Source organism: Aulonocara stuartgranti, assembly GCF_965226115.1.
Source record: "Aulonocara stuartgranti genome assembly, chromosome: 20".
NCBI lineage: Eukaryota > Metazoa > Chordata > Actinopteri > Cichliformes > Cichlidae > Aulonocara > Aulonocara stuartgranti.
Window position 1 is genome coordinate 6,455,255 of NC_138956.1, and position 24,391 is coordinate 6,479,645.

At 41.0% G+C, this 24,391-nt stretch overlaps 2 protein-coding genes across 9 annotated transcripts in view; both read left to right on the forward strand.

Annotated features, from left to right (window-relative positions):
• Positions 1 to 1,331: 1,331 nt before the first annotated feature.
• On the forward strand, positions 1,332 to 9,671 carry prdm2a (PR domain containing 2, with ZNF domain a). 4 transcript variants are annotated; one of them, XM_082517752.1, is made up of 4 exons: positions 1,332 to 1,423; positions 2,827 to 2,888; positions 3,215 to 7,494; positions 7,579 to 9,671. In XM_082517752.1, exon 3 carries the CDS (start codon positions 3,281 to 3,283, stop codon positions 7,460 to 7,462), a length of 4,182 nt encoding a protein of 1,393 aa, XP_082373878.1. In that variant the 5' UTR covers positions 1,332 to 1,423; positions 2,827 to 2,888; positions 3,215 to 3,280; the 3' UTR covers positions 7,463 to 7,494; positions 7,579 to 9,671. The 4 variants fall into 4 exon arrangements, with proteins under 4 accessions (XP_082373878.1, XP_082373875.1, XP_082373877.1 ...); XM_082517749.1 differs by having other exon boundaries at positions 1,332 to 1,419; XM_082517751.1 differs by lacking the exon at positions 1,332 to 1,423 and adding an exon at positions 1,433 to 1,805.
• A 7,766-nt stretch (positions 9,672 to 17,437) lies between these two features.
• Positions 17,438 to 24,391, forward strand: part of LOC309697778 (kazrin-like) — a 196,998-nt gene continuing 190,044 nt past the window's right edge. For all 5 annotated transcript variants that reach the window (XR_014273909.1, XR_014273910.1, XM_082519901.1 and 2 more), the window contains exons 1-2: positions 17,438 to 17,507; positions 20,737 to 21,157. Coding sequence is in view for 3 of the 5 variants with exons in the window: in XM_082519901.1 (XP_082376027.1) it covers positions 21,082 to 21,157 (76 nt within the window). In the remaining 2 variants the exon portion in view is untranslated. The remainder of the gene's footprint in view (positions 17,508 to 20,736; positions 21,158 to 24,391) is intronic.

The window sequence follows — 24,391 nt, forward strand, 5'->3', positions numbered from 1 at the left end:
AAAGTTGGAATTTACAAGTGGGAATATAGAGTAGAAATGTATATATAATAGATGAAGCTTTGCTGTTTATGATGAAACACCCCTTAGAACATATAAAATTAAAAGAGACATGTCATGCATGTGCCATGAGAGTACCACCCTTGTTCTGCACAAAGAGTCTGGTGAACTTGTTCAGATGCTTTCAAAATCCTGTACGCTAAGGTGGACATGATGCCAAGTGTCTGTCAATGTAGATGTGAGCTTAATATGAGCTAGTGCCTTGTCTAGTAAGGGAAAACAGAGAAGTGCTCAGTGCACATCGTGAAACTTCTTGACACAACATGACAACTGTAATGAAGGAGACCTGAAAATAATGTACTAATTCAAGTGGAAACATCTATTTAACAGCTAACTATCAATGCAAGTTGTAAATGAACCAGAAAAATACGTGCCTATTTACCTTCCATCCTTAGAAACGTTTTTGTAAACAGTTATATTTATACGTTTATCAATTAAAAACTGAAATTACACTTCTACTAAACACTGTTAGAACTAGGATGAATTACTCATTCTAAATGTCTAAAAACGCGCTAGTCCTACTGTAAATGATCAAAGTTTCAGAATTACCCGCATGGAAGGTGCACCCAGAGCCCACAGAGTTTATTATATGCCGCCCTCTACAGGTCAAATCCATACACTGCACTGACTGTTTGGTTTTAGTGTTTTTTAAAGAAATTAAAATATCCCCTGTTGTTATCATTCATTATGAGATTCAGCAAGATTGAAATGGCCATTATCCCCTTTCACTCTGGGGGTCGGATGCCAGCACATTATCCAAAGAGGCTGTTTGGTACCACTGTGTCTTTTTGTAAATATTGCACTCTGATCTGGCCATAAGAATATAAGAAGGAAACGACAAGCTGGGCGAGTACCAAGGGCTGAGAGAAGAGCACTCGATGCAGTGCGCAGGACCCTCAAGCTCCCAGGCCTCCGGTTGAGGACCATTTTTAAAGCTAGCAATTACAATAATAAAATAAATTTAAAAATATATCAACAGAGGATTTCTCACACCTAACAACCACAAACATGAAGATGGGACTTTTGTTTTTAAAGAGTAAAAGTCAGCAGAACTGGAGCTGAATGTCTAACATTTATTAAAAAATAAATAAACAAGCTCCACATTAATATTCACATTTAAATCTGAAACGACAGTTTGGCTGCCTCTCGCTTATAGCGTGTATGTGCTTTTGCTTTCAAGTTTTTTATGGGCTTTAACAACACTGCTTTTGATTGGACCAATTTTGACATCCATTTTGTCTGACCAATCAGAAAGCCAGAACCTTGTTGGTGCATTAAGGAAGGGGAGAAAATACAACTGTCTACTAGCAGCTCAAGAGGAATATTAGAAGTCCATCTGCGGCGGTTTGTCTGCAAACACGAGTATGTACGCGAAACCTTTACGTGCACTTTTATTTGACTTATTCTTGAAGGTTGTGTCGCGAACTCGACGATACATTTAGCCAGTGCTTGCGAGCTAGCATTCATGCTAGCAGCATATCGTTAGTACTTTAATGGACGATAACAGCTGATTTCTCTCACTTTGCTGACAGCATTGTCACGAGACCTTGGCACTTACAAGTGCATAATTTGCAAGCAACTTTCTTGCATCCTGGGGGTAGTTAAATGTGTGTACTCAAAAAGTGAGTTGACCTTTCAGTGGACAAGCTAGCAGCCTGTGTAGCAAAACAGTAATGTGACGACGTGTTGTGTGACCAGTTAGCAATGGTGCAAGGACGGGGAGCGTCATCAAACCAGGTGAAGCAGATGTGCGTGAACGCACTCCAAAGATATTCCGAATTGCAATTATAGTAATATAAAATATTCACAAATGTGTGTTATAATTACATTTTACGTGATATATGTATTAAATAAACGCGTTTCAGCACATTTTAATGAATATCCTAATTGAATGTTTGGAGACTGCCTCTAATTATTCAGTGCGCAGGCCCTTGAATGGTGCTGGAACAGTTTTTGTTTTGTGTAAACGGCACGATTTTGATATATTTGTGCTACAGAAACGCGCCACGGGATTATCTGCAATATAGGAGAAATAGTCTGTGCATTAGTGAGTTTTTGTTTACGTTTTCTCTTCTCGGTGCAAGTGCGCTAGTAAATCAACAGTGATGCTGAATGAATAAAAATACATGTTTTAAACGGGAAACCTGCTTAAATAAACGTAACGCTTGGTTTATGCTAATTTTGATGCTGTTTAGTGCGAGTGCAGTCCTAAGAAGCTACGACAAATCAGGGACACGATGGGCCTGCCATTTTGTTAAACCAACAAGAAGATGAATGTCCAAATGCACCAATTTATTTCTCAAATTAAAGGCAGGAAAAACAAAAGCTGTGCGGCCATCACCAGGTGAATTGAATGTAATAAGTTTAACAGGTAATTTAAGGCACCCAGGTTAAATGAGGTCATTGACAAAGATTATGAGTATTTTTGGACTTGTAATTGAAATTAAACATTTACAGAAAATAACTTTGACATGGCAGCTTTTTTTTTTCCCCTTAAGTGTCTTTTATCTTATGTTGCATTTGATGCTTCATGATCCTTCTCACATCAGCACAGCTTAACAAGACATTGAAAGCATAGTCAGCAGTCAGTAAGCCAGAAAGATAAAAGCATCCAGCTCAACTACTCTCATGCCACTTCTGCTTACTTTGATCACTTCTCTCTTCTCACCCATTAGCAGTTTGAGTTTGTCTGTCATCCAGTGTTATGGAACTGTCTTGATAGTTGTTGTTTTTTTTTTTTCCCCCATGTGTTTTGTCTTCTTCCATCAGAAAGAAAACTCAGTGCGATCATCTGCTAAGGAAAACATCTGCCTGTAGTAAACGTGAAAATGGTAAGATGCTGCAATTCATTTGGGTTTTATTTTACAAAAATTGTGCCCTTGAACGCACTCTTTTAATTTTAATCCAGAGATGCTGCAATATTAGAGCGTGAACCTCAACAGTCAGACCACCCCTTTGGCCATATTAAATATGGCCAAAGTTTCAAATAACAAGAGCCAAAACCTCATAGTTCAGACCACATGAAACACTCTGTTTCCAACTGCTTTTATTTATTCTTGGCTGTGTTTGGTGTCAAAGAAAAGGAATGTCCCTCATATGGTTTTCTGAGGCATATTTACTGTCAATATTTCTTTCTTTTTTTTCTTCTTTTCAATAGGTGTGACAACTGCCGAAGTTTTGTCACAGAAATACTTAAGAGAATTGGATCAAGACATCACAGAAGATGGAGCACTCTCCTTGTGTGTACATACCAGAATTTGGAGGCAGTGAGGAGATAGGGGAGGAGGAAGAAGAGGAGATCTACCAAGTCAACTCCAACATGGAACCTGACATGATGAGGTCTCATTATCAGGTTGAGAAAGATGGGAGCTCTTTCCCTTGTCAGCACTGTGAAGGACAGTTTGCCAGCAAGCAAGCCTTGGAAAAACACATGGAGGTCCATGCTTTGGCTAATGATGAGGCACATTTATACAAAAACAATACAAACAAAATGTCTTTTCCGTCAAATTTAAGTCACCTGCCGCATGAAAAGTCAAACGCTCTGGATTCAGAAGATTCAGTCACGCAGCTTCATACGTCATCCACGACTAGCTCTAATACTTCTCTTTTGTCAGCTGGAGATCTCACTGATCAGCCACACACATCAGAAGTATCAGAGGGGCATCATGCATGCAAGTACTGTGAAAAAATATTCACAACCCACACCAACAAGAGACGCCATGAGCGTAGAGTTCACGAGAACCAGCTGCAGTTCACACATGTGGAAAAAGCTCAGCTGCCTCAAGAGGAAAACCTTCACAGAACAGTCAGTGAATCATCTCAGCAGCAAACACGGCTTGGTGACAATACACCGCCTGCAGCTGTTGTGGAGAATGAAGGGGAACATGAAGAACATTACATGTTAGATGTCTCTAGCAATATTTCAGAGAATCTGAGTTTTTACATTGATGGAAAGATAGTGTCAACAAGTACAGTCAGTAAATGTGAAGCAGCTGAGGTCCATTCTGGGTCTTCGACTCTAGTTGGACTGGATGCCCTGATTCTGGACCCCTCTCATATCAGCCAGGTATTAAATGCAGATTCAGTTATAAGCAATGACATACCTGGTCAACCACTTGCCAAGAGGAGAACTGCAACACCACCTCTCTTACCACAAATTAAAACCGAATTGGAGTCTGAGGTAGTTGTGTCTTCATCTTCATCATCACTTGTATCTTCGTTAATAGAGAATTTACTTCCTCAGAATACAGAGTCTACAGTTGTGCAGAAAGAAAGAACAGTGTTTCTGTCGCCAAAGCTAAAACAGCTCCTAGAAAAGCAGGATGGCCTTAAACCGACACTTGCGCTCATTACAGATGGCCAGAAGCCATGCTCACCTGTCTCTATCTCTGTCCTACCTTCTGGAACAGGAAAGTTTAAGAGAAGAACTGGCTCTCCAACAGGCTCTCCACAACAGACTCCAACATCTAATGAAGAGTCATCATTGTCAGATCTGGGAGATTTTGATATTGTAAGTACAGGGCAGATAGAAAACCAACATAGTTCACCTGTGAACCAAACAGTCTGTGACAATGATGACGTTACTACATCCGTGACGGAGACAGCAGTGAAACCTGTTTTGCCAGACAACTGGCCCCCTGTGACAGGCGGTAATTCCTGTAACCAGCAACCTCTGGATCTTTCTAATACAGTCAAAAGACAAGAAGATGTAGCTTTAGCTAATGCTGTGCTTGATTTGAGTTTGCAAAAAAAGAGCCTTTGTGAATCTGAAACTATGTCAAATTCAGGTTCACAGGCTTTTGCCAATGAAGAAGAACAAAAAGCAGTGATGGAAGAATCCTTGATAAAAATTGGAAACCAAAACCTAAGTCTTGCAAATTCTGAGGCTCCTTTAGTCACAGACTTCACCATAGTAACGGGTTCAAACATTGTTACCCCAGTGGAGCCTGTTGCAGATGGACTTGTCTATGGACTTACCCTACCCCACAGTTCTCTCACTCCATCATCTGCCTCCTTGACTCCTGTCGCCTTGCAACCAGCTTCACCATGCACTATAGCATTTGCTTCCCCAGCTGCACACACCATGCTCCCTACTGCTCCTTCATTAATCACAGTTTTGGCACCACCGCCACCTATCTCCACTGCTTCGAGCCAACCAATCCAGGTATTGGGCCCAAATATAACTACTGAACCCTTGGTACTCTGCGCAGAAAATGCATTAAATTCTTCTGAGAGTGATTTAACGCCTACATTTGCCACTACAAACTCTGCAAATCTCGTCACACTTTCCCAACCACTTGACCCAACACTAAATTTACCTGGCCATGTGTTTCTTACTGATCAAATAGCTCTCAACCCACCAATAGTTGATTCAGCACCTATCACAGAAGTGCCGTTCACACCCACTGTAACTTTAAGTGATTCCCTACTCAACTCTTACAACATTGCCAGTAACACTGTGTTAATAGAGTGTACAATAGCTCTTGAAGCCCCAGGGAATGTAGTTCCTGCTGCAATTACCTTACAAGAAAATACAGCTGAGCCTCCAGCACCTACACAGATGGTTGTTAATCACATAGAACAGCAACAGATTGTATCTGTTCCCAGTGCTCAAACTGTGGAACCCACTATTCTTGTGTCCTCCATCGCAGAATCGGTAACTCTGTCCACTTCCACCTCAGTGGTATCAGATTGTCCTCCTCTGGGTGAGTCAAACTCTGACCCAGAGCCCTCAGTTGGGACAGGGCCACCAACCACAAAACCTGAGGAAGGCCCTGACAGTTCTGCTTCCGCACCTGAAATCTCACCTGAACCCGCTCCCTCTCCCGAGAAAGTTAATGAAGATGAATCCTCAAATGATCCAGAAAATGATGTCCAAGAGCAGACATTCACCAAGAATTTCATCTGCAATGTGTGTGATAAGCTTTTCCATTCAATGAAGGAACTTAGTCATCATGTGGCTGACCATGCTGATGACTGGCCCTACAAATGTGAGTTCTGTGTGCTGCTATTTGGCAAACCCTCTGCTTTACTTGACCATCGATCAAGCCTCCACGGTGTTGGGAAGACTTATGTTTGCAGTGCTTGTACAAAAGAATTTGTATATCTTTGCAATCTGAAGCAGCATCAGGAAGAATTGCATCCAGGCCAGCAGTGTACTCATACAGAAGAAGAAAAAGGCAAACTAAGACCTCAGAACTACAACAATTCAGCTAAAGTCAACACAGATGCTTCAGGACCTGAAGCTCAAGAGGAACTCAAGAAATTGGTGAAAAAGGAAGAGGGTGAAGTAGATGTGGGTGCTGAAGAACTGTTTACAACAATTAAAGTCATGGCTTCAGATGGAGGCAAAATCAAAGGGCCTGATGTTCGTCTTGGCATTAACCAGCACTATCCCAGCTTCAAGCCCCCTCCATTTCCTTACCACAACAGATCACCTGCTGGTTCGTTGGCTTCAGCCACAAACTTCACTACACGCAACATCCCACAGACCTTCAGTACAGCCATTCGGTGCACCAAATGTGGAAAAAGCTTTGATAACATGCCAGAACTCCACAAGCACATCTTGGCTTGTGCCAATGCCAGTGATAAAAGGCGATACACACCCAGAAAGAATCCCATACCTCTACGTCACTTTGCAAAATCTCAAAATGGAGTGCTGTCTACTACCAATTCTACAAATGGATTAAATGCTTCAAACAGAGTCAGTCAGTCAAACAGGTCCAAACCTAGCCAGGAACCACCTGTAAAGTTCAAAGTACTTAACAAAAGGAAGAAAAAGTTTGCCCAAAGGGTCATGCCACAGAGGAACAAGTCCGTGCATTCATCAAATAAAATGTCACCTGTACAGGTGGGTGAGCAGCAGGAACTATTTGTGTGTCCACACTGCAGCAGGGAATTCACAATGCGTCGCAGCAGAACCAAACACATGGCTGTTTGCCCCAAGAAACCTAAAGAGGTAAAGAAAAGGAAAGAATGTGGGATCTCTGTGACGAAGGAAAACGATGGACACTTGCATAGAGGGGTTCCTCATGGTGAAGAGCAACAACAAGGCTCACCTCCACATAAAACAAGACTCCAGACGTCCGCCTCTGCAAAGAGGCCTGCCATCCTACCAGTGCAAACTGTCTTTTCAAGCAAAAGGAGTAAAATCATTATAAAAGAGAGCACGCAGCCAAAACAAGAGACGCCCACCTTGAATGAGCTTCCCATTGTTCGCACTTTTAACCCCTCCATGCGGCAGTATAGCAGAGTGCAGCACAGCGTCAAAGGAGTTCCCATCAAAATAACTATTGTCAAACCTCGGCAGACAGCACCGCAGAAGGATGAGTTGCCTCCCACCCAGAGGAGAGAAGAAGCAACCGGATCCGTCACCAGCAGTGCTAAGCAGAGCGCTTCAGCCTGATGACTACACAGCAGGCGATCGGGGATCAGCAGGTAGCAAACATAGTAGCACATGTAGCTTGTGTGTAAGTTCTCAGCACGGCTGTGTTAAGAAATCTGTTTTATTTTTATTCTCAGGACTCTGCTGTATGGATCTCCTTCAGTGACTTTAAAGGGAGAAAACTGGTAACGACACTGTAAACCCAGCAGACTTGTAGGCTGCAGAATACTGTATAATAAACTGAATTCAGGACACTTACAACAGACCATGAAGGATACTGCAGTGAGTAGGTTTATGTATAACCAAGTCTTTGAATGCTTTTGTAGTATTTTTGGAGTTTTGTAGAGTTATCCTTCATTGCAGAAACTTTCTGTCAACGGCTTGGATTTGCACTTGAAGTTTAATCTGACTGCTACATGTCACAAACTGAAGAGGAAGTGGGGGGGGAACTGAGCTGGAAGGGCTACTCTGCTCATTAGGTTAGACGATGGCAGGTGGCAATCATTTCCCGCATGCATTTGCACTTTTTCTTAACTGTTGTCTGTGGCCTTTTGGTTTAAACTCTTAATGCATGCTGTCTGTGAGCTTGTGATTTAAGTTGCATTCATTTGGGATGGAATTTTTTTTTTTTTTTTTTTTTTTTTTTGGAGATGCAGTTAGGCCTTAAACACTGCCTCTGATCATTTGTTGGCCTGTTAGGAAGTAACCAGCGTAAGTACCCAGAAGACATGCCAGAGATAAGAAAATGTAAATGTGTATGATTGTTTCTGAACTTCAGCCTACAGAATCATACAAAACCATAGTGTATGTAATACTGGTGACAAGCATCATGATAAATTGCAACTATGAATTTGAGCAGCGTCACTTAATACTTGGGAAAGTCCATTTTTCATCATGAGAATGTGAGATTAAGTTGATTTAATGCTAAAGCCTTCTCAGTACAAAACCGTATTTTGTCATTGGCCGAGCTGCTACTGTAAATACATGTATGGGAGTTTTATTAATAATGCTCTATGTGCCATCTAATGTATATAATATGACTAAATGTGTCATAAAAGTGGTGAAAACAAGTATTCTGTGTTTCCCAAGTAAAGAATTTACTTAGGTGGTTCACCCAAATACAGTCACCATCACTTACTGTAGCTCAATTTGCATATTCAGGCCTTGCAGAAGATGCTTTGAAATATTGCATTGATGTGACATTTCTTGTCATAAAAACAAGATAAAAAACGTACCTGGAAAGCTTTTGCTTGAGAACGCAGCGCTGCCTTTGCAGCCGTTTTGAATGTGTGACACCACAGATAAATTCTTAATGTCTGGGGAAGCTCTGCAGTTTGGTGAATTTACAGCGCACTCCCAAACAGAAATACTGTGCTAATATTCTGATGCACCACTGCTGGCTTTACATTTAAGTTCATGTCTAAAGAACACTGACAGAGCCAATCTTTGTTTTGGCTTCACTGTCTTAATTTGCTCACCTGATTTTGCACTTATTCTGCAAATGCTTGCTTTTTTGTGTTTTTGTTCTTTTTTTTTCTTTTTTTCTTTTTTTGTAGTGTTGGCCCCACTTAATGTGCAGTCAGTTAAGATATTTCCATCTGTAACATACAAGCATTACATCATTGCTTATAATCTGTGCAGCAGTTGTCAACAGTTTAATGTGTGAAGTGCATAAAATGAAGTCCAACATGTATCAATCACAGTATGGGAATATTTTTTGGTTTGTTTTTGTTTTGTTTGGGGTTTTTTGTTTTTTGTGCAGCAAACCTCTAGTGGCATATAAAAATGTTTGTGGCATCATGTCAGTAAAGTATCTGTTTATTTAAAAATTTCTAAGCTACTAGTTTGCTCCAGTGCTATACAGGGTAGTAATTGTGTTATGACTGAACTGAGTGTTATTAATTTGCTCAAACTAAAACTTGACAATGGCCTGTATCTGAGGGACAGTAATGGTACTTATACATTTTTGACTTTCAAACTCATTATTAATAATATTGCTTTCGTTCAGAAAGTCTTCAACATCTTGGATGTACAGAACGTTTTGGGAGACTGTTATTTTACTGTGAAAAGTGCTTGTAGCATTTCGTAGTGTAAATGGAGTCCTGTATATTTATTAATAATTTAAAAATCATGTTATCAGTCTTTGAACAATTTCTCTGTATGATTTGCACTAAAGTTTTGTTTCGTTTTTCAAGCAAGTGTTCAGAATAAATTGAGAATGTTAAAGCTTTTTGTGGAGTCTATATGAAACTTTATCTAATGGATCAAGTTGAGTTTAAAGAATCCCAGTAAAGAGCTGCAGCCTTTGGATTGTGTTCTGAAAGTATTCAACAATGGCCAGCTGGTGGCGCACTTTCCTTACTTTAACTTCAGGAATGGCAGATAACTGAGGAGAACGGTAGATAATAATGTAATACCACTGCATCTCTACCACACTACAACATTCTGTTTGAAAAATCCATTCATGTTTTTCTGCACTCTAAAAGAGAGAGGGGGCACTGTTCGTCTCTGGTACATGGAAGAATATCCACAGTTCCCATCCTAGGACCCAATTCTTGAAAAAACAGTTATGTAGTATAGCATTCTTAATTCTACAAGATATATAATCAACAGGAGCAACTCACTACCGCACATTCTTCATGCTGTTTTACTTTACTGTGAAGAAGTGTTGAGAAACCTCTCAATTCTTTATATTTTGCTTCCAAGGAATCTGACTTTTCTTCTATTCTTGTGGTCTTGAGCAAGAATTCTCAAAGCTCTCTGAAGGTCTTTCAAAGTTTTTCTTTGGACATTGGCTGTTTTCCCAACTAATTTTCAGTTTAGTCCTTGTCTCTGACCACTTTCAGAGAAGTGTTTTTTGTTTTTTAAGCTCCTTAGCACTGACCTATGAATCACCCAAGCATAAATAAGGCACCTAACTCAAGGGATGACTCAGTTATTGTGTCTTCACATAACAGACAACAAAGAACATATTTTAAATTGTATTTTTAGGTACTTTTGCTACTAGTACACATCTTGACAAAAATTGCCAAAGATAACAAAGTTTGACAGGCTTAAAAAATATCTTCAAACCAATAAGGTTGCTAAAAACCTGGGAAATATCTGGATAATGCACACTGTCTTTACAACAACTGAGGAAACTGGACAAGTGGAGGATAAAAGAAAATGTGGCAAGCCTAAAAAAACAGCTTGGTGTTAGCATTGTCTGCTACTAATTACTTACTATATATATAGCTTTTTCATGCTCTATTTGTATGCTTGCACATGCTTAAATCTTGAAAGTGGAGAGTATTTGTATGATATTTAAAAATGTGCAGAAGCCATTTGATTAACTGGTCATTTTCCACATTTCCACATTCTTTTGGCTTGTACAGAAAATTTTCCACGAGCATCAAAGCGGCTCAGTACATTCTTCCTGCAGACTGAGGATAGAAGTAATCTGATGACACAAACAAAATTGAGTCTTGACAGATTCCAACAAACTCCTCCTTGTTCTTCTATACTAAAGGCTACTCAGTATGTGCCACTCTTTGCACCACTGTTAGTCTTTCAGCTCCACCTACAGCTAAAATTGCTAATTAGACATTTCCCATCAAAAGCTGAGATTGTGCAGATTAACATTTGAGAGACATGCTGGGCTGCTGGTTAATATGTACCTTTTGGTTGAGCCTTTCTAGAGCATTACACAGCTCAGTCCTTCTGTGTCTGTGTCAGTTAGATGAATAGACCTGCCTGAGTGTATTAAAAATATTTCTTTCCGTTAAGGCCAGAGCAAACATTAACTGAAGAGAGTAATGGCATTTCTGTCACTTTTAACTTATAACTTCATTCTGAATGTGTTTTTATGTGAATTCACAAATACTGGTTAATGTTGCATGAGAGCCACAAACTGATTCTTGGTGCATTATAGCTGAATTACAGCTGACATTTCAAGCTGCAAATGTGTACCAATTTCATCGAAAGGATTTCAAAGTTGGAAATGCTCCTATATTAGGATTTTTGAAAAGCTGTAAAATGCATTTTTCTGCTGGAAGAAGCCATCAGAAGATAGGTACGCTGTGATCATAAAGGGATGGACATAACTGCAACAATACTCAGGCAGGCTGTGGAGTTTAAAGTTTGATCATTCTCTAATGACTTCTCTGTAAACCCTATAGATGATTGTCGGAGACTCTAAGAAGATCAGCAGTTTCTGAAATAGTCAGAATAGCCTGTCTAGCACCAACAACCGTACCGCCAGCTGCTTTAAGCTTTCCTTTGCCTGTATGTAACCACACAAGTAATTTCCATTGACCAACTGGTCTTCGGGTCAAACTAATTTGTCATTTCCACCTTTAGCAAGAACTGTTTTCTTGCATATTATGAGAAGCATTGTGGTGGAAGTTGTTTAATTAGCTTCCTTTTTTATTAAATCTTCATGGAAAGCCACACAGAGCTCTTACTGTCAGATGTGAGTCGGCTTGTCTCACCAATTTGTGTACTAGGGACTGGAATCGGATGGTGTTACTATATCATGATATGAGCTTTATATCATGTAAAAATTTATACCAGTAATAATATGAAGAAAAATTAGGCCAGGAATTTTTTTTTTTATTGTTGTTCATTTAAAAAAAAAAAAAGACAAAATATAAAAATACTGCAAATTTTAGCATTGATCCAATACCAAATAAATACGGGGGCGGTACTGATACAATTAACCTATTAGTACAGCTTATGTAGGGGAGAGCAGTGTGTAATGATTAATGAGATGAATCATCATCAGTTTTCAAGTCATGGACACATTTTAATCGTGATTAATTATTTTTACATTCCAATACATATACAAATACAAATGTAGAAGGAAGACACAAAGTAGTCCTATATACATAAGCAACTGAAATTTGTATGTACAGATAAAAATGTACAGAGATATGTACACAAGTGTGTGTGTGTGTGTGTGTGTGTGTGTGTGTGTGTGTGTGTGTGCAACCATGTTAAACTGGCTGTAAAAGTCTACAACTGAACGAGCTGCTCAGTGCTCGTACAGTCTCATGCAGGGGTGGGAAGTGTTGTCCATGATGGATGTTAGCTCAGACAACATCCTCTCCTCCCCAATCTGCTCAACGGACTTCAGCAGACAGTCCAGGACAGAGCTGGCCCTCTTGACCAGTTTGTTAAGTTTCCCCCTGTCCCTCTCTGCCGTTCCACCACTCCAGCAGACCACAGCATAAAAGATAGCAGTCACCACCACAGTGTCATAGAACATCCTTAGAAGAGTCCTGTTCACCTCAAAGGATCTCAGCTGCCGTAGGAGGTCTAACAACCTGCATAACAGACTATATCAACTTCTGCGTGGATAACACTGACCAGGAAATATCCAAATTTATGATATCGGTATTGGACATAAAAGAAGTGGTATTTTGCCATCTCTAGTATTTATTCTTTCACTGAGCATATACCTGCATCACGAGTGTCAATGATGACGTCTGCAGGCTCAAAAGTCCTGGCCTTGCTCAGCCCCGGTCCACTCACACGCACATGGCTTGCATCACCAATCTCTGACTGCTTAATCATAACAGCAATTGGGCTGCTGGGAATATGACGACCGTTCTTCTTGATCTTAACAAGGTACTTGCCAATCTCCTTGGGAACAAACGAGATTCCTAAGACAGACAGACAAAACAGATGAGGGTTAACAACGCTTATTCTTGTGTGTGCATGCAGCCCGTTTCAGTTGCTCCTGCTTCTTTCTCCATGCTTTAACTTTTATTACTTCCCCCCCTCTGTCTTTTACTTAGGGATTAATAAAGTATTTGGATTCTGCTGAGTCTCATTGTTTAGCAACTTCTCACTTATCAGGCGGACACTCACCAACGTGAGCGTTACATAGCATCTTCAGCAGGCAGGGCTCCTCTGGCCCTGAGGGTGTTGTAAGAGAGGCTGTTCCCTGGATGAGGTCAAGCTCTCCTATGTCCAGTGGAATATCTGCAGCTAAACCCACCTTCAGATGGTACGTCCTCATGATATCGTCACTTAGAGAAGGAAATGAATTACTTTACTGTAGCTTTTGGGCTGCCATCTTAGAGGCTGCATGGATGGTCTACACTGATGTAAAAAGACAGTTACCAGTAATCCTAGCAGAGAAGGGGCTGCCTGGGATGTGCTTGTCATTGTATTTAACAAGGATGCTGTAGTCTCGTGGCAGCACTGGCAGGTAAGACACCGTGCAGGTTCTGTCCTGGTTGTGCACACAGCCCCTCGATGGCCAGAGACAAACCACCTACAAAGATGTGATATGAACAGACAGTGTCCCGTGTGTTCAAAATCAGAGGGAGCAGGTAAGTCATAGCGAATATAATTGCATTCCACAGCACACAATGTGTGTTTGGCCATGTGACTGTTACCTACCTTCTCCAGCATCTTTGGTTTTAACAGTAAAGACAGCTGGCTTGTTGACAGGCACTGTTCATGTAATCCATGTAGAACTGTAGAACTTTGCCTGATGCCATTCGGACCTCACCTAAAGCAAAGGGCAAAAAACAATGACACTCACACATCACTATGATCAAACTATCTGTTTATAAAGAAGGCTTGTTACCTGTTACCTTGGCAGGTCCCGCTGGCGCGCCGTCCTCCGGCTCACCTCGAGCCACGCGCTGTCCACCCTTACAATAATCACACTGTTGCTGTAACAGTATATTCAACAGCTGCAGCTCTCCCACTGCCAGCTGTACACATCACCACCAAACAACAACAGTAAAAGCAGAGCACAGGTTTTAAGCCAGCGAGGCATGATTTTAGATGCCGGTGAGTCCATCTCACCTGCAGCGCCATTGCAGACCACACCCCGCCACAATAATAAAGTATTTTTTAGTTTAATTATAAACTTTGTCCTAATTATGTCCTGGGTTTTAACTATTTAATCAGTATCGGTATTGGTATCAGCGATACTAGCCCGTATTTACTTGGTATCGGATCGATACCAAAATATGCAGTATTGCACACCACTACCTCGTGCCCAGCTAATAAGAAAAGCAGACATGGGTGCGCAACTGTGCGTGTAGTTTAAATATAGCAATATTGCCTCTGTTTCATCGGCCGGCCAAGTGGCTCATGGGAAGCGACAAGGCCTATAAGCAGAGTTTGAACTAGAGCGGCGATGGTTCGAATCCCATGCGTCCCATCTGCATCCGCTCTGTACTGCCCTCAGTACACTTCAGCCAGCTGAGTCTGTAGAGCTCCAGACTCACTCTGCCTTTTACGTTTTCTTCAAATCCCTTGTTAACTTTTGGGTGGAAAGGCATTCAAGGTACCACAAAGCCGACTGGGTCATGCTCCTCACACTTTTTACATAGCCCGACTGATACAGTTTATCTGCTGATGGCGACTGACTCGGTCAAGGTAAATATAACCATGTCATTATTATGAAAAAGACACACAGCTTATCATCTTATATTTCTGAAATACCTAAAATCACTTGTTATGATCCAATGTTGTCAGTGTTTGTTTTATGTGTGATTCCTCCCACCAGAGGATGGCTGTGGGTTTTTTCCCCTTTTCTTTCTTAGGGGGTGGACACCTGGGCGTGCCTGCTGAGTAGTTGGGTGGAGTCTCTTCCTGTTCTCGGATTGGATAACTGGTTGATCACCTCCAGTATTTAACCACCAGATGACAGCCACTTGGCCTCTCCTAGCCTCCTCCATCCAACAAAGCACATGTGTTTTTGAGTCGTTATTTTGTAGAGTGTCTTTGCCCATTGATTTGCAAGTATAACCAAGTACAACCTTTTTGTGTGTGTGTGTCTGGCAATAGAACCTAAGTCTTGTAAATAGCTGTAAATAGATTTGTAAAGTAGCAATTGTGTATTTTGTTTCACCTTGTATACATTGTTCACTGCAGCAGCCTAGTAGGCGTGAGAAGCCATTTTTGTTGATCAAGTTTTCTCCTGTTTTTTGTTAGAAAGTTAGGTAAGTCAATTGTCTTTTGGTTGGTTTTTATTTGTGTAGGAAAGCATAGGGACCATTAAGGAGTTTTGTTTGTTATTTTTGGCATTGCTCACTGCTGAAGCAAATAAATGGCTGCTTAGCACTTTAAAAGATACTAAACATTAAACATTTAAAAATATATTGTCCTCTCTGGTTACTTTGGTATGATTGACTCTGAATTACTTTATGGTAAATAACACACTATTGACAAAAAACGGTGTAAGAATTCCAGATCAACGGTTTTTAGTTTAACATACAAATGACGACCTTTGACCTTCATCAGGTTTTATTTAATTGTCAGAGAAAACATGTGCTCTTCATGCAGCTGATTACATTCAGTGTGTAAAACAGAAGCTCTGCAGGTCTGAGATCAGCAGCTGTCTGAAACACCAAAATGAGGTAGTGCTAATGCTGATATACAGTGACACAGTTACATGGGGGATTCATCCCTTTGACTTTTCGTCTTTAACTTTACCAATAAAACAGCTGCAGCTTTCACTGACAGCACATGTGGTACTTTAACCTTTATACTGGGGCGACCGTGGCTCAGGGGGTTGGGAATTGCATCTGTAACTGGAAGGTCGCCGGTTCGATCCCTGGGCTCTCTGTCCAGGTTGTTGTGTCCCTGGGCAAGACACTTTACCCTACTTGCCTACTGGTGTTGGCCAGAGGGGCCGATGGCGCGATATGGCAGCCTCGCTTCTGTCAGTCTGCCCCAGGGCAGCTGTGGCTACAACTGTAGCTGCCTCCACCAGTGTATGAATGTGAGAGTGAATGAATAGTGGTATTGTAAAGCGCTTTGGGTGCCTTGAAAAGCACTATATAAATCCAATCCATTATTATTATTACTGTTCATCAGTTAACATGTGAACATGTTGGATGATCTGTCTGCTGTCACTGGATGGTGCTGAGGTCTGAATCTGAGGACAGTTCCTGTAATCACAAAGAGAACAGAATCATCACAAACTGAAATCTAAAGTTAATCTGTGAAATAAAGCTGATCCTTCCCTGTCCTCACACACTTGGCATCTGAAGTTCTACTCTTACATTTTGTTCAGTTCTACAGTTCTGCTGACAGCTGATGTTTGAGCTGTTTATTTTAAAAAGGACAAAGCCTTATATACTATAAATACTATATAAACAGATTTTCCAATATAATGTTTACCTTCGAGTTGTTGGTGCTTTGTAAATGGAAATCTCCAGAGATGAGAAGATGTCTGCTCCTGCATCGTGGTCACCAACATACAGAGGTATTATCCGCAGTGTTTAAGCTGCTGCCTGAGTACTGAAAAAATATTTCTCTTGAAGGATGTAAGCTGTATATATATGTATATATATATATATATGCAAATACATATATACATATACATACACACACACACACACACACACACACACACATATACATATACATATATATATATATAAGTGCAAGATTTAAAAAAAAAATGGTGTTACTGTACAGATGTGGTAAGAGACTGAAAACATGCTGTTGTTTGCACGTATTTAATAATCATCTCTGCACAGGTCTCAGGACCTAGCTAAGGACGGTAGTTACGGATTAGCTTACAAACACATTTAACTTAAAAGTGCGGTGGGGCCTCGGATCTGTCTATCCGGTAGTTCAGACTGAAGACCACCTCAGGCCGTCAGGTTAAAACAGTCGGTTGTGGTTTTGTAACGTAAACGCTGGAGCTCCTCTCGGCGTCCCTGCTCTATCTGCCTTTCCCGAACAGAGATGCGCAAGTTTATCTGTGACTGCAGCTGCCAGTCAAAGCTGTTATGATGACGTTGCACCCCATTATAAAAGCATTATGGTAGTAATTAGAATCAAACTTATGGGAAAGGAGACCCCTTGAACATAAATCAGGGTGATGAGAACACTTGATAATGAAAGAAAGAATCTTTGGAAAAAATTATCTGGGAATTTATCGGAGAATATTTTTTATTTTTATTTTAGTCTGACCCCAGTCCCCATCCGCTAACATGGATCAGGCGGGGTTTCTGACCTATACTGCAGCCAGACACCAGGGGGCGATAGAGACGTTTTGTCTTAATTTTTGGGAAGCTCTTCGCGTCGTCCATGTTTTCTACAGTCATTGGTAAGCACAAGCAATTGCTTTTGTCAAATTGCCTATGCTGTTGAAATATCTAACAGACCAAAATATTTTTCAGTGGTGAATGATATTAGGAAAACCCGGAGTTATTATTTTGTAACTGCATTATAAGTAGCAGATAATAAGGGATGCAATTGAGCTGCAGTTAGAGGTTAATGTTTACAACCATACCCAAGCTGGCCCCCCTGCCTTTGGCCACACAGCTGTGTAAATAAATTTGGCAAGGTGGCTTTTGGTCTGACTGTAGACTGAGTTAAAATCACAGTTGCACAGGCACTGGGTGACTGATCTCCATTTCCTGGACGGTAAAAGCAGGGTTTCCTTTCTTGGAGTTAGTCAACTCAGATTTTAGGGTAAGTTAAAGAGGTTGTTATCTATATTATGATAAAAGCCTACATAGTTGCCTCGGTCTTTCATAGTGTTCGATGTCTGTACTTTAACCCAGACAGATTTGTGTGATATTGTGAGGTATTGGTCATCTGTGTGCTTGTGCATGTGTGTCTCAAACTGGAGGACCTGATCATAAATGTGTTTCTCCATTGAGTTACAAGTGATCAAAGAAAACATCATCTGAGTGCTTCAAAGTGTTGGTTCTTGAATATAAATGAGACAGGCCCCAGTCAAATTTAACAGGGGTGCTGGCTAAAAATGAAATCCTACCCACAGAAAGGCAGCAGCTCTCTCCTGTCTGTAGAGACAAGGTCCAAGTTTCTGACCATCAGTCATTTACGGACGAAAAGTAATCTCTGCCTAAATGTAATTGTTCATTAACATGCAGTGCAGTGGGCGTGAGTTTAATTTGAAATTGGCAGTTAGGCTGAATCTTTTATTTGCTGTGGGCAAATGATAAGCCCAGGGGCAAATAATATATGAAGAGAGCGGAAAGATTTTTTATTTCATGACTCTTTGGTATTATGAGGAAACAGTAGCAGTGGCTTACATCAGTCTGTGACGCTGACATATCGCTGTAATTTCCGCAGCCCCTTGTGTCATGGCTGTAGCCAGCAGTGTAATGCAGATGCACACGATTAAGCAGCAATAGGTGCAGTAAACTGTGTGTGTTTTTTCTAAAGCTGCTTTGTTCTCCACCTGGTGAACCTCACATTTTCACTCTTTAGAAGCTTTTAGCGGTTCTGAGTCAAATGAACACAAATGGTTTGGGGTTTTTACTGGAGGTTTTTTTTTTCTCTGACACATTCAAAAGCTCCAGGAAATGGATTTTACTCAAATTGAACACATATGGGTGAGAGTGCTGCTTTGTAATTGCACTGAGGAAATCCATGAGCTGTCAGATACTGTAGTTCTTAGGATTTATAGCACATGTGTAAAGGAATTTAGCTCACTTGATGTTCTTTAAGTAATTAAGAATTCAAACAAGTCCAATTACACTCTTTGGGAATAAGGGATTAGGTTTCAGGTGCCTTAAGTAGCAGTGCCTGGCAGGTGATTTTTTTTAGCCTGGAGCCATGCCAGTATACGTATAGTGACAAACCATAGCCCTGAGGTGCGAGAACTCCCAGTGCTCACAAGCTCAGCAGTAACTTCAAACTGTGATGCTGCATTTGTATGCTCAACACAGCTGAAGATCTTAGCCCAGGGCAATGTCGAATTCTCACAGGAAGCTCTGGTGAGAAGTGAGGAAACATGATCAGAGATGATTGAAAACAAAAACAGCCACGCAGAAGTCTAAGAAGGAGAAACTTTTGATCTTCTTCTTGTTAATTTCATCACTTATTCTCGGTGTGATGCACAATATTAAATTCCAACAACTGAGAGATGGATTGCAATTTTTTCCCCCTACTTCTGGGTGGGTCGGAGACCTGACCTGCGTCTTATTTGTCAAAAACCTAAATGACTTGGTAGACTTTGAATGATGCAGTGTGTCATCTGGAAGTACGGATTAGGTTTGGATGTGCACAAACATGAAATGCTGACAGGACCCGTCAGGATCACAGCGGTTTTGTGAAGAGAGATGAGAGGAAAAAAATACATCACAGTACCTCCGGCCATGCTTGTTCTGGCTATTGTGATGTTTATTTGAGTCAAATTCAACGTCTTCTTTGGTGCAGCCAGAGTCACTTATGTCGAACTTGTCCTTGGCTGGAATCTTGATCTCGGGAAGTAAAATTCATGTAGCCCTGCAGATCCTAATGCCGCTCATTTGCCGCCTCTCGCAACTGTTAGTTCAAAGCTAAGAGGGATGTGACACTGGCTTTACGAGTTGAAGCTAAGTCCCTCCAAGCAAGCAGCACTTTGTGGGTGTAATAAAGACCAACAGGATACAAGGATAAAGTACTACTGTAAAAGTCACTTCTTTCCTCTCTCTGCGTGCTCTTAATGCGGGAGCAGAACAGGCACAGTAACGAGGACATTAATAAAGGATGCGGATCCATTTTTAATGATCCACTGGCCCCTTTAGTTTGAAACCGATTTTATTTTGTGCTCGCGGTCGAGCTTTATCTTCAGGATCCCTGTTTTTTGCCTTGCGAGGGACTCGTGAAAGCCGTTTTGCTTGCACAAGCAAAGTGCTGCATAAAACCTGCATACACCTGACTGTTTGTGTGTGAGTGAGACACAGAGAGAGATGCAGTCTTCTCTGTCTATATTTGGAAGATAATCCTCAAGTATGAATGTAAGGGGGGAGAAAGGGAGGGAAGAAAGAATGGTAGCTGAACCAAATTCAGTTTGGAGTCAAATATATGAGAAGAGTGTGGGGAGGTGCGCACGAAATCAAAACACTGGGTATGCTGCCGTTGCTTTATAGTGCATCTATAAGTGCAGATTATGAACATGTGCCATATCATTCTTCATCATTTTTATGTATTTTACATTCAGTGCATCTCAACTTAACACTTCTCAACAGTTAGATTAAAGAGAAGCAGTTGAAAAAAAAAAAAAGGCTACATTTCACTGTGTGTTATACTTGTATAACTATGCATGTGACAAATAAAGAACCTTGAACCTTGAACCAGTTATGTAGACAGAGGGAATCAAAGCCATGGAAAGTCTCAAGTAGCAGCAGCTACAGAATAATGTAAAAACCAGTTACACACACATGCACACACATGCACACATAGTCATCTCTGTTCTTGCTTTCGTCAGGGGAGAGAGTCTGCCTTCTCTCTGCAGCAGGGTTCTCCTTCTCATTGCTCTCTCTGACTCTCTCTCTCTCTTGCTTTGTTCATGCTGTGTTTGCTATGCTCTCTGTCTGAAGCAGCGCCACACTAGAGCCCTAATGAGCAGGCTGAGAGCAACCCAACGCAGATCTCCTATCAGCCGAAGAGCAGCAGCAACTCTGACGGCATCTGAGGCAACAAGACGCGGAACTGATCTGCAGTCAGCAGGGAGGCAGCTGTAGAAAGCAAATGACATCCCAGGAAAAGGCGTGGGAGAGGTTGTGAAGTGTCTTCAAAGGCAAATTAGCAGTCAATTGAGAGACAGGAGAGGAGAGGATTGGTCCAGTGTGATCGCTAACCTTCCACACTCCGAGGCAGACTCTCACTCCACTTTTCTCTTCTTGAGCCGAAGGACCTCGCCACTTCACCGGAGGAGCCCAGCCATGGAGGAGATGCTCACCTGCAGCCGAAGCCCTTTCTCCCAGGTGTTTGGGCGTCAGGGTCAGCTCATGCAAGCCAGTGAGTGCAAACATCAACACTAAATTATCTTGTGCATCCTGTTTGATTCTGATTGACTGTTGCAGTGTTTAAATAATGCATGGACGCACTGTTCATTTATATTCGGTAAGCTTTTTGAAAGTAGCCTATTCTGAAAAATTAATAAATAAAAATACAGCAACGCGGTTATGCAAAATTAAGGTGTTTAGGGAGGCAACATTTCAAAATGTGCGTCCTACTTTTGCAATTAGGAAATCGTTTTTTAATGTAACTTTGTTTCGACGCTTCGAGTGCAATTAATCCTTCAGTTCCTTCAACATATTTAATCATGTTATCGAGGGTATTAATATTTTTGCCTCCACACAGTTTTGTAATTATATATATACATATATATATATATATTTTCTTAATATATATATTATAAAGTATATGGAGTCCTTTGGAGTGTAAAGCAGTTGGCCAGAGTGTGTTACTGTTGATAGACTGTGATGCTCCTTTCACACACACACACACATGAGCAATGTCATGTGTGAAGATGCGTGTGCTCCGACTTGTGCGTGTGAGAGGTGGGTATGTGGGATTGAAGCTCACTTTTTCATGGGTGCAATCCTTTGATCTCCGTCTGGTTGAACATGCCACAGGTCTAAAAAGAAAAAAGAACGAGATCAGCCGCAGAAAATTCAGCTCATTAATTGAACACAACAGCACGAGCAGCTGTAAAATAGTAGCAAATGGAATAACTGAGCAATAACTCCTTATTTTTTTTTATCCAGCCAGAGTAGCGTCACTGTAAACCTTTAGGACATTTTACCTTATTGACAAAATGCATTTACAATATGAGGTTTCTGAGTAAATGAGTCCAGATTGTAGTTGTTTAAACAATTATTCCTATATTCAGTTGATATTTTTCTGCCTCCATACATACATTTGGGTTTTGCGATCAAACCTCACAGCGTGACAAAACCTGCCTCGGTTGAACTGTTGCAAAGTGTCACGTAATCCCCAGAACAGAAAATGGAAGCCTTTGGCCTTAAGAGACCTGAGCAGAGAGTTTTGAGTTCTCACAGGTTTGCTGCAGATTGAACTGGGCGCATATACATCCTCTGTGGTGCAGAAATATTATTTTAAAACAGGAGCGCTGGCTTTTTCTTTTTGCGTGTGTGTGTTTAGTTGAGCTGTACCCTTTCGGGTTTTGTCTTCTCCTTCATCAGGAAATCGTGTCTTGTTTTTAAGATGCTGTTTAGCAGTAGGAACAAAAGTCGTCTTTCCCATCATTGGAAATGTTCTGTGATGGCACACTGTACAATGTAAACTTTTTTTAATAGAACTACTCCTTGTATTTTATAATAGCTGCTTCTTGGAGTCCTAAGTGGTAATTAGGAGGATTGGATAGGTTTTTCTGATTTGAAAGACTGAAATGATTACTCACTTAGGTGCTCATCCAGGCATTGTGAATAACACAGCAGGCAGTGTTAACGCAGTGGAAAATCAAGGGAAAAAGACATGACTGGTTAAACGTTTAGAGGCATTTCAGGGTTTCTTTGTGCAATTTGTTTCCGTTCTATTACTTACTGAAACATATCCACATTTGTTATTCAGCCTATGTTGTATATTTATTATACATAAGCCCGGCCGAATAATAACTTCAAGTCAAACTGTGACGCTTTCCCCCAGTGCCTACTTATCAGTCACAGGATAGGTGAGCGCGCCGGGTGCATTAAACCTAAATGCCACTCTCTGGTTGTGAAGATGACATTATCATTGCATGTGTTGTGATGAATTACAGCCTGTCTTGCGCTACCCCAAGTTATCTATGCTCTTTGAAGCTCGTGCTGCATGTCTGCGATTTCGGATGTGAGAGAGGGAAGGGAAGGGAAGGGGGAGGTGGAAGGAGGAGGAGGAGGGGACGGGCGGGGAGAGGGGCAAGAAAGTGAGCAGGCTGCAAATTGTGTGAATAAGAGATGGCTGTTTTAATCTATTTTTAGCAACAACCTTACATACTGTTGCACAGCTGTTGGAAGGCTAATCCACAGTGGCGCTGGCTTGCAATATCGGAACAGTAATTATAGGGGGATTTTATTTTATTTTGTTATCTTTGGCTGTCACCCATCATTGGATCAGGAGTCCCTCAGCTATATGTAAAGGCCTGTTTGAATTGCAGAGAGAAAATCCATTCCATGAGTGTTGCACATGCCCAAAGACTTGAATATTAACAACCTTCTGGTGGTACCAGAGCAGAATAAACAGTTATCTCATGAATCATATTCACGTGGCACTGCCAGGTGCGTAATCCTGCAATAAATTCTCTTATTCCCCACTGGTGGTGTGATTTGGGTTGTGTTCAGTTTTGTGACGTGTTGTCAAAAAAAATGAAATTAAATAAATAAAATCCTTCAGCAGCCGATGCTCCCATTTGTTCGGGGAGCGTGACAACAGATTTTTGGCTTTTGAATAGTTGAATTACTCTGGGAAAGTTTATTTCTTACGTCAGTGACTTTCCAAGGTTAAACCAGTCAAGGTAGAGCACCGCTACCCATTAAATTAGGTGTGTGTGCTGTCAGATGCATTCTTTGCTTTTTGTTACTTTAATTGAATTTAACTTCAATTAAAGTAACAAAAAGCAAAGAATGCATCTGACAGCACACACACCTAATTTAATGGGTAGACTTGTTTCCCTTGAGGAAAACAAAGAAAAAAGACAATTCTGACCTGTTTTAGACACCAATAAGACCCTACAGAAGCTCAAAAATGATTTGAATCCTCCCGGCTGTTGCTGCGTAGGAACCAACATTCATGTTGTTTTTTTCATGTCCCACATTGTTTCTCAGCCCCAATTCCTTTCTAACCCCTGTCAGGTCGGAAGTAAATCGCCGTGTAAAACGATTAATGTCCAACACTAAATTTGACTACACTGGCTTCCCCCTGCTGAGCATTTCTTTATTTGTTGATTCGGGCTTTGTCGTGTTTGAAGCTGGAATAATACCGTAAGTAAATTGCCTTCTCTGAGACCATTTCGAGCTGAGGCTCTGTGAAAATGAAAATAAAAATGGAACACAGTCATTTGCAAATCATATAAACCCTCATATTGAAAAGGGTAGAAATGGAAAGTTGAAAAATATTATCGTTGATGGAAAAATCTCTTCTTCATTTGGGAAAAAAAACCCAACAAAATGTTGCGACTGAGGTGTTTTTAGAAACTCTGCTGCGCCACGTCTTCTTTTAACAGTATTATCTTTTAGCTTTAGGGAACTCAGG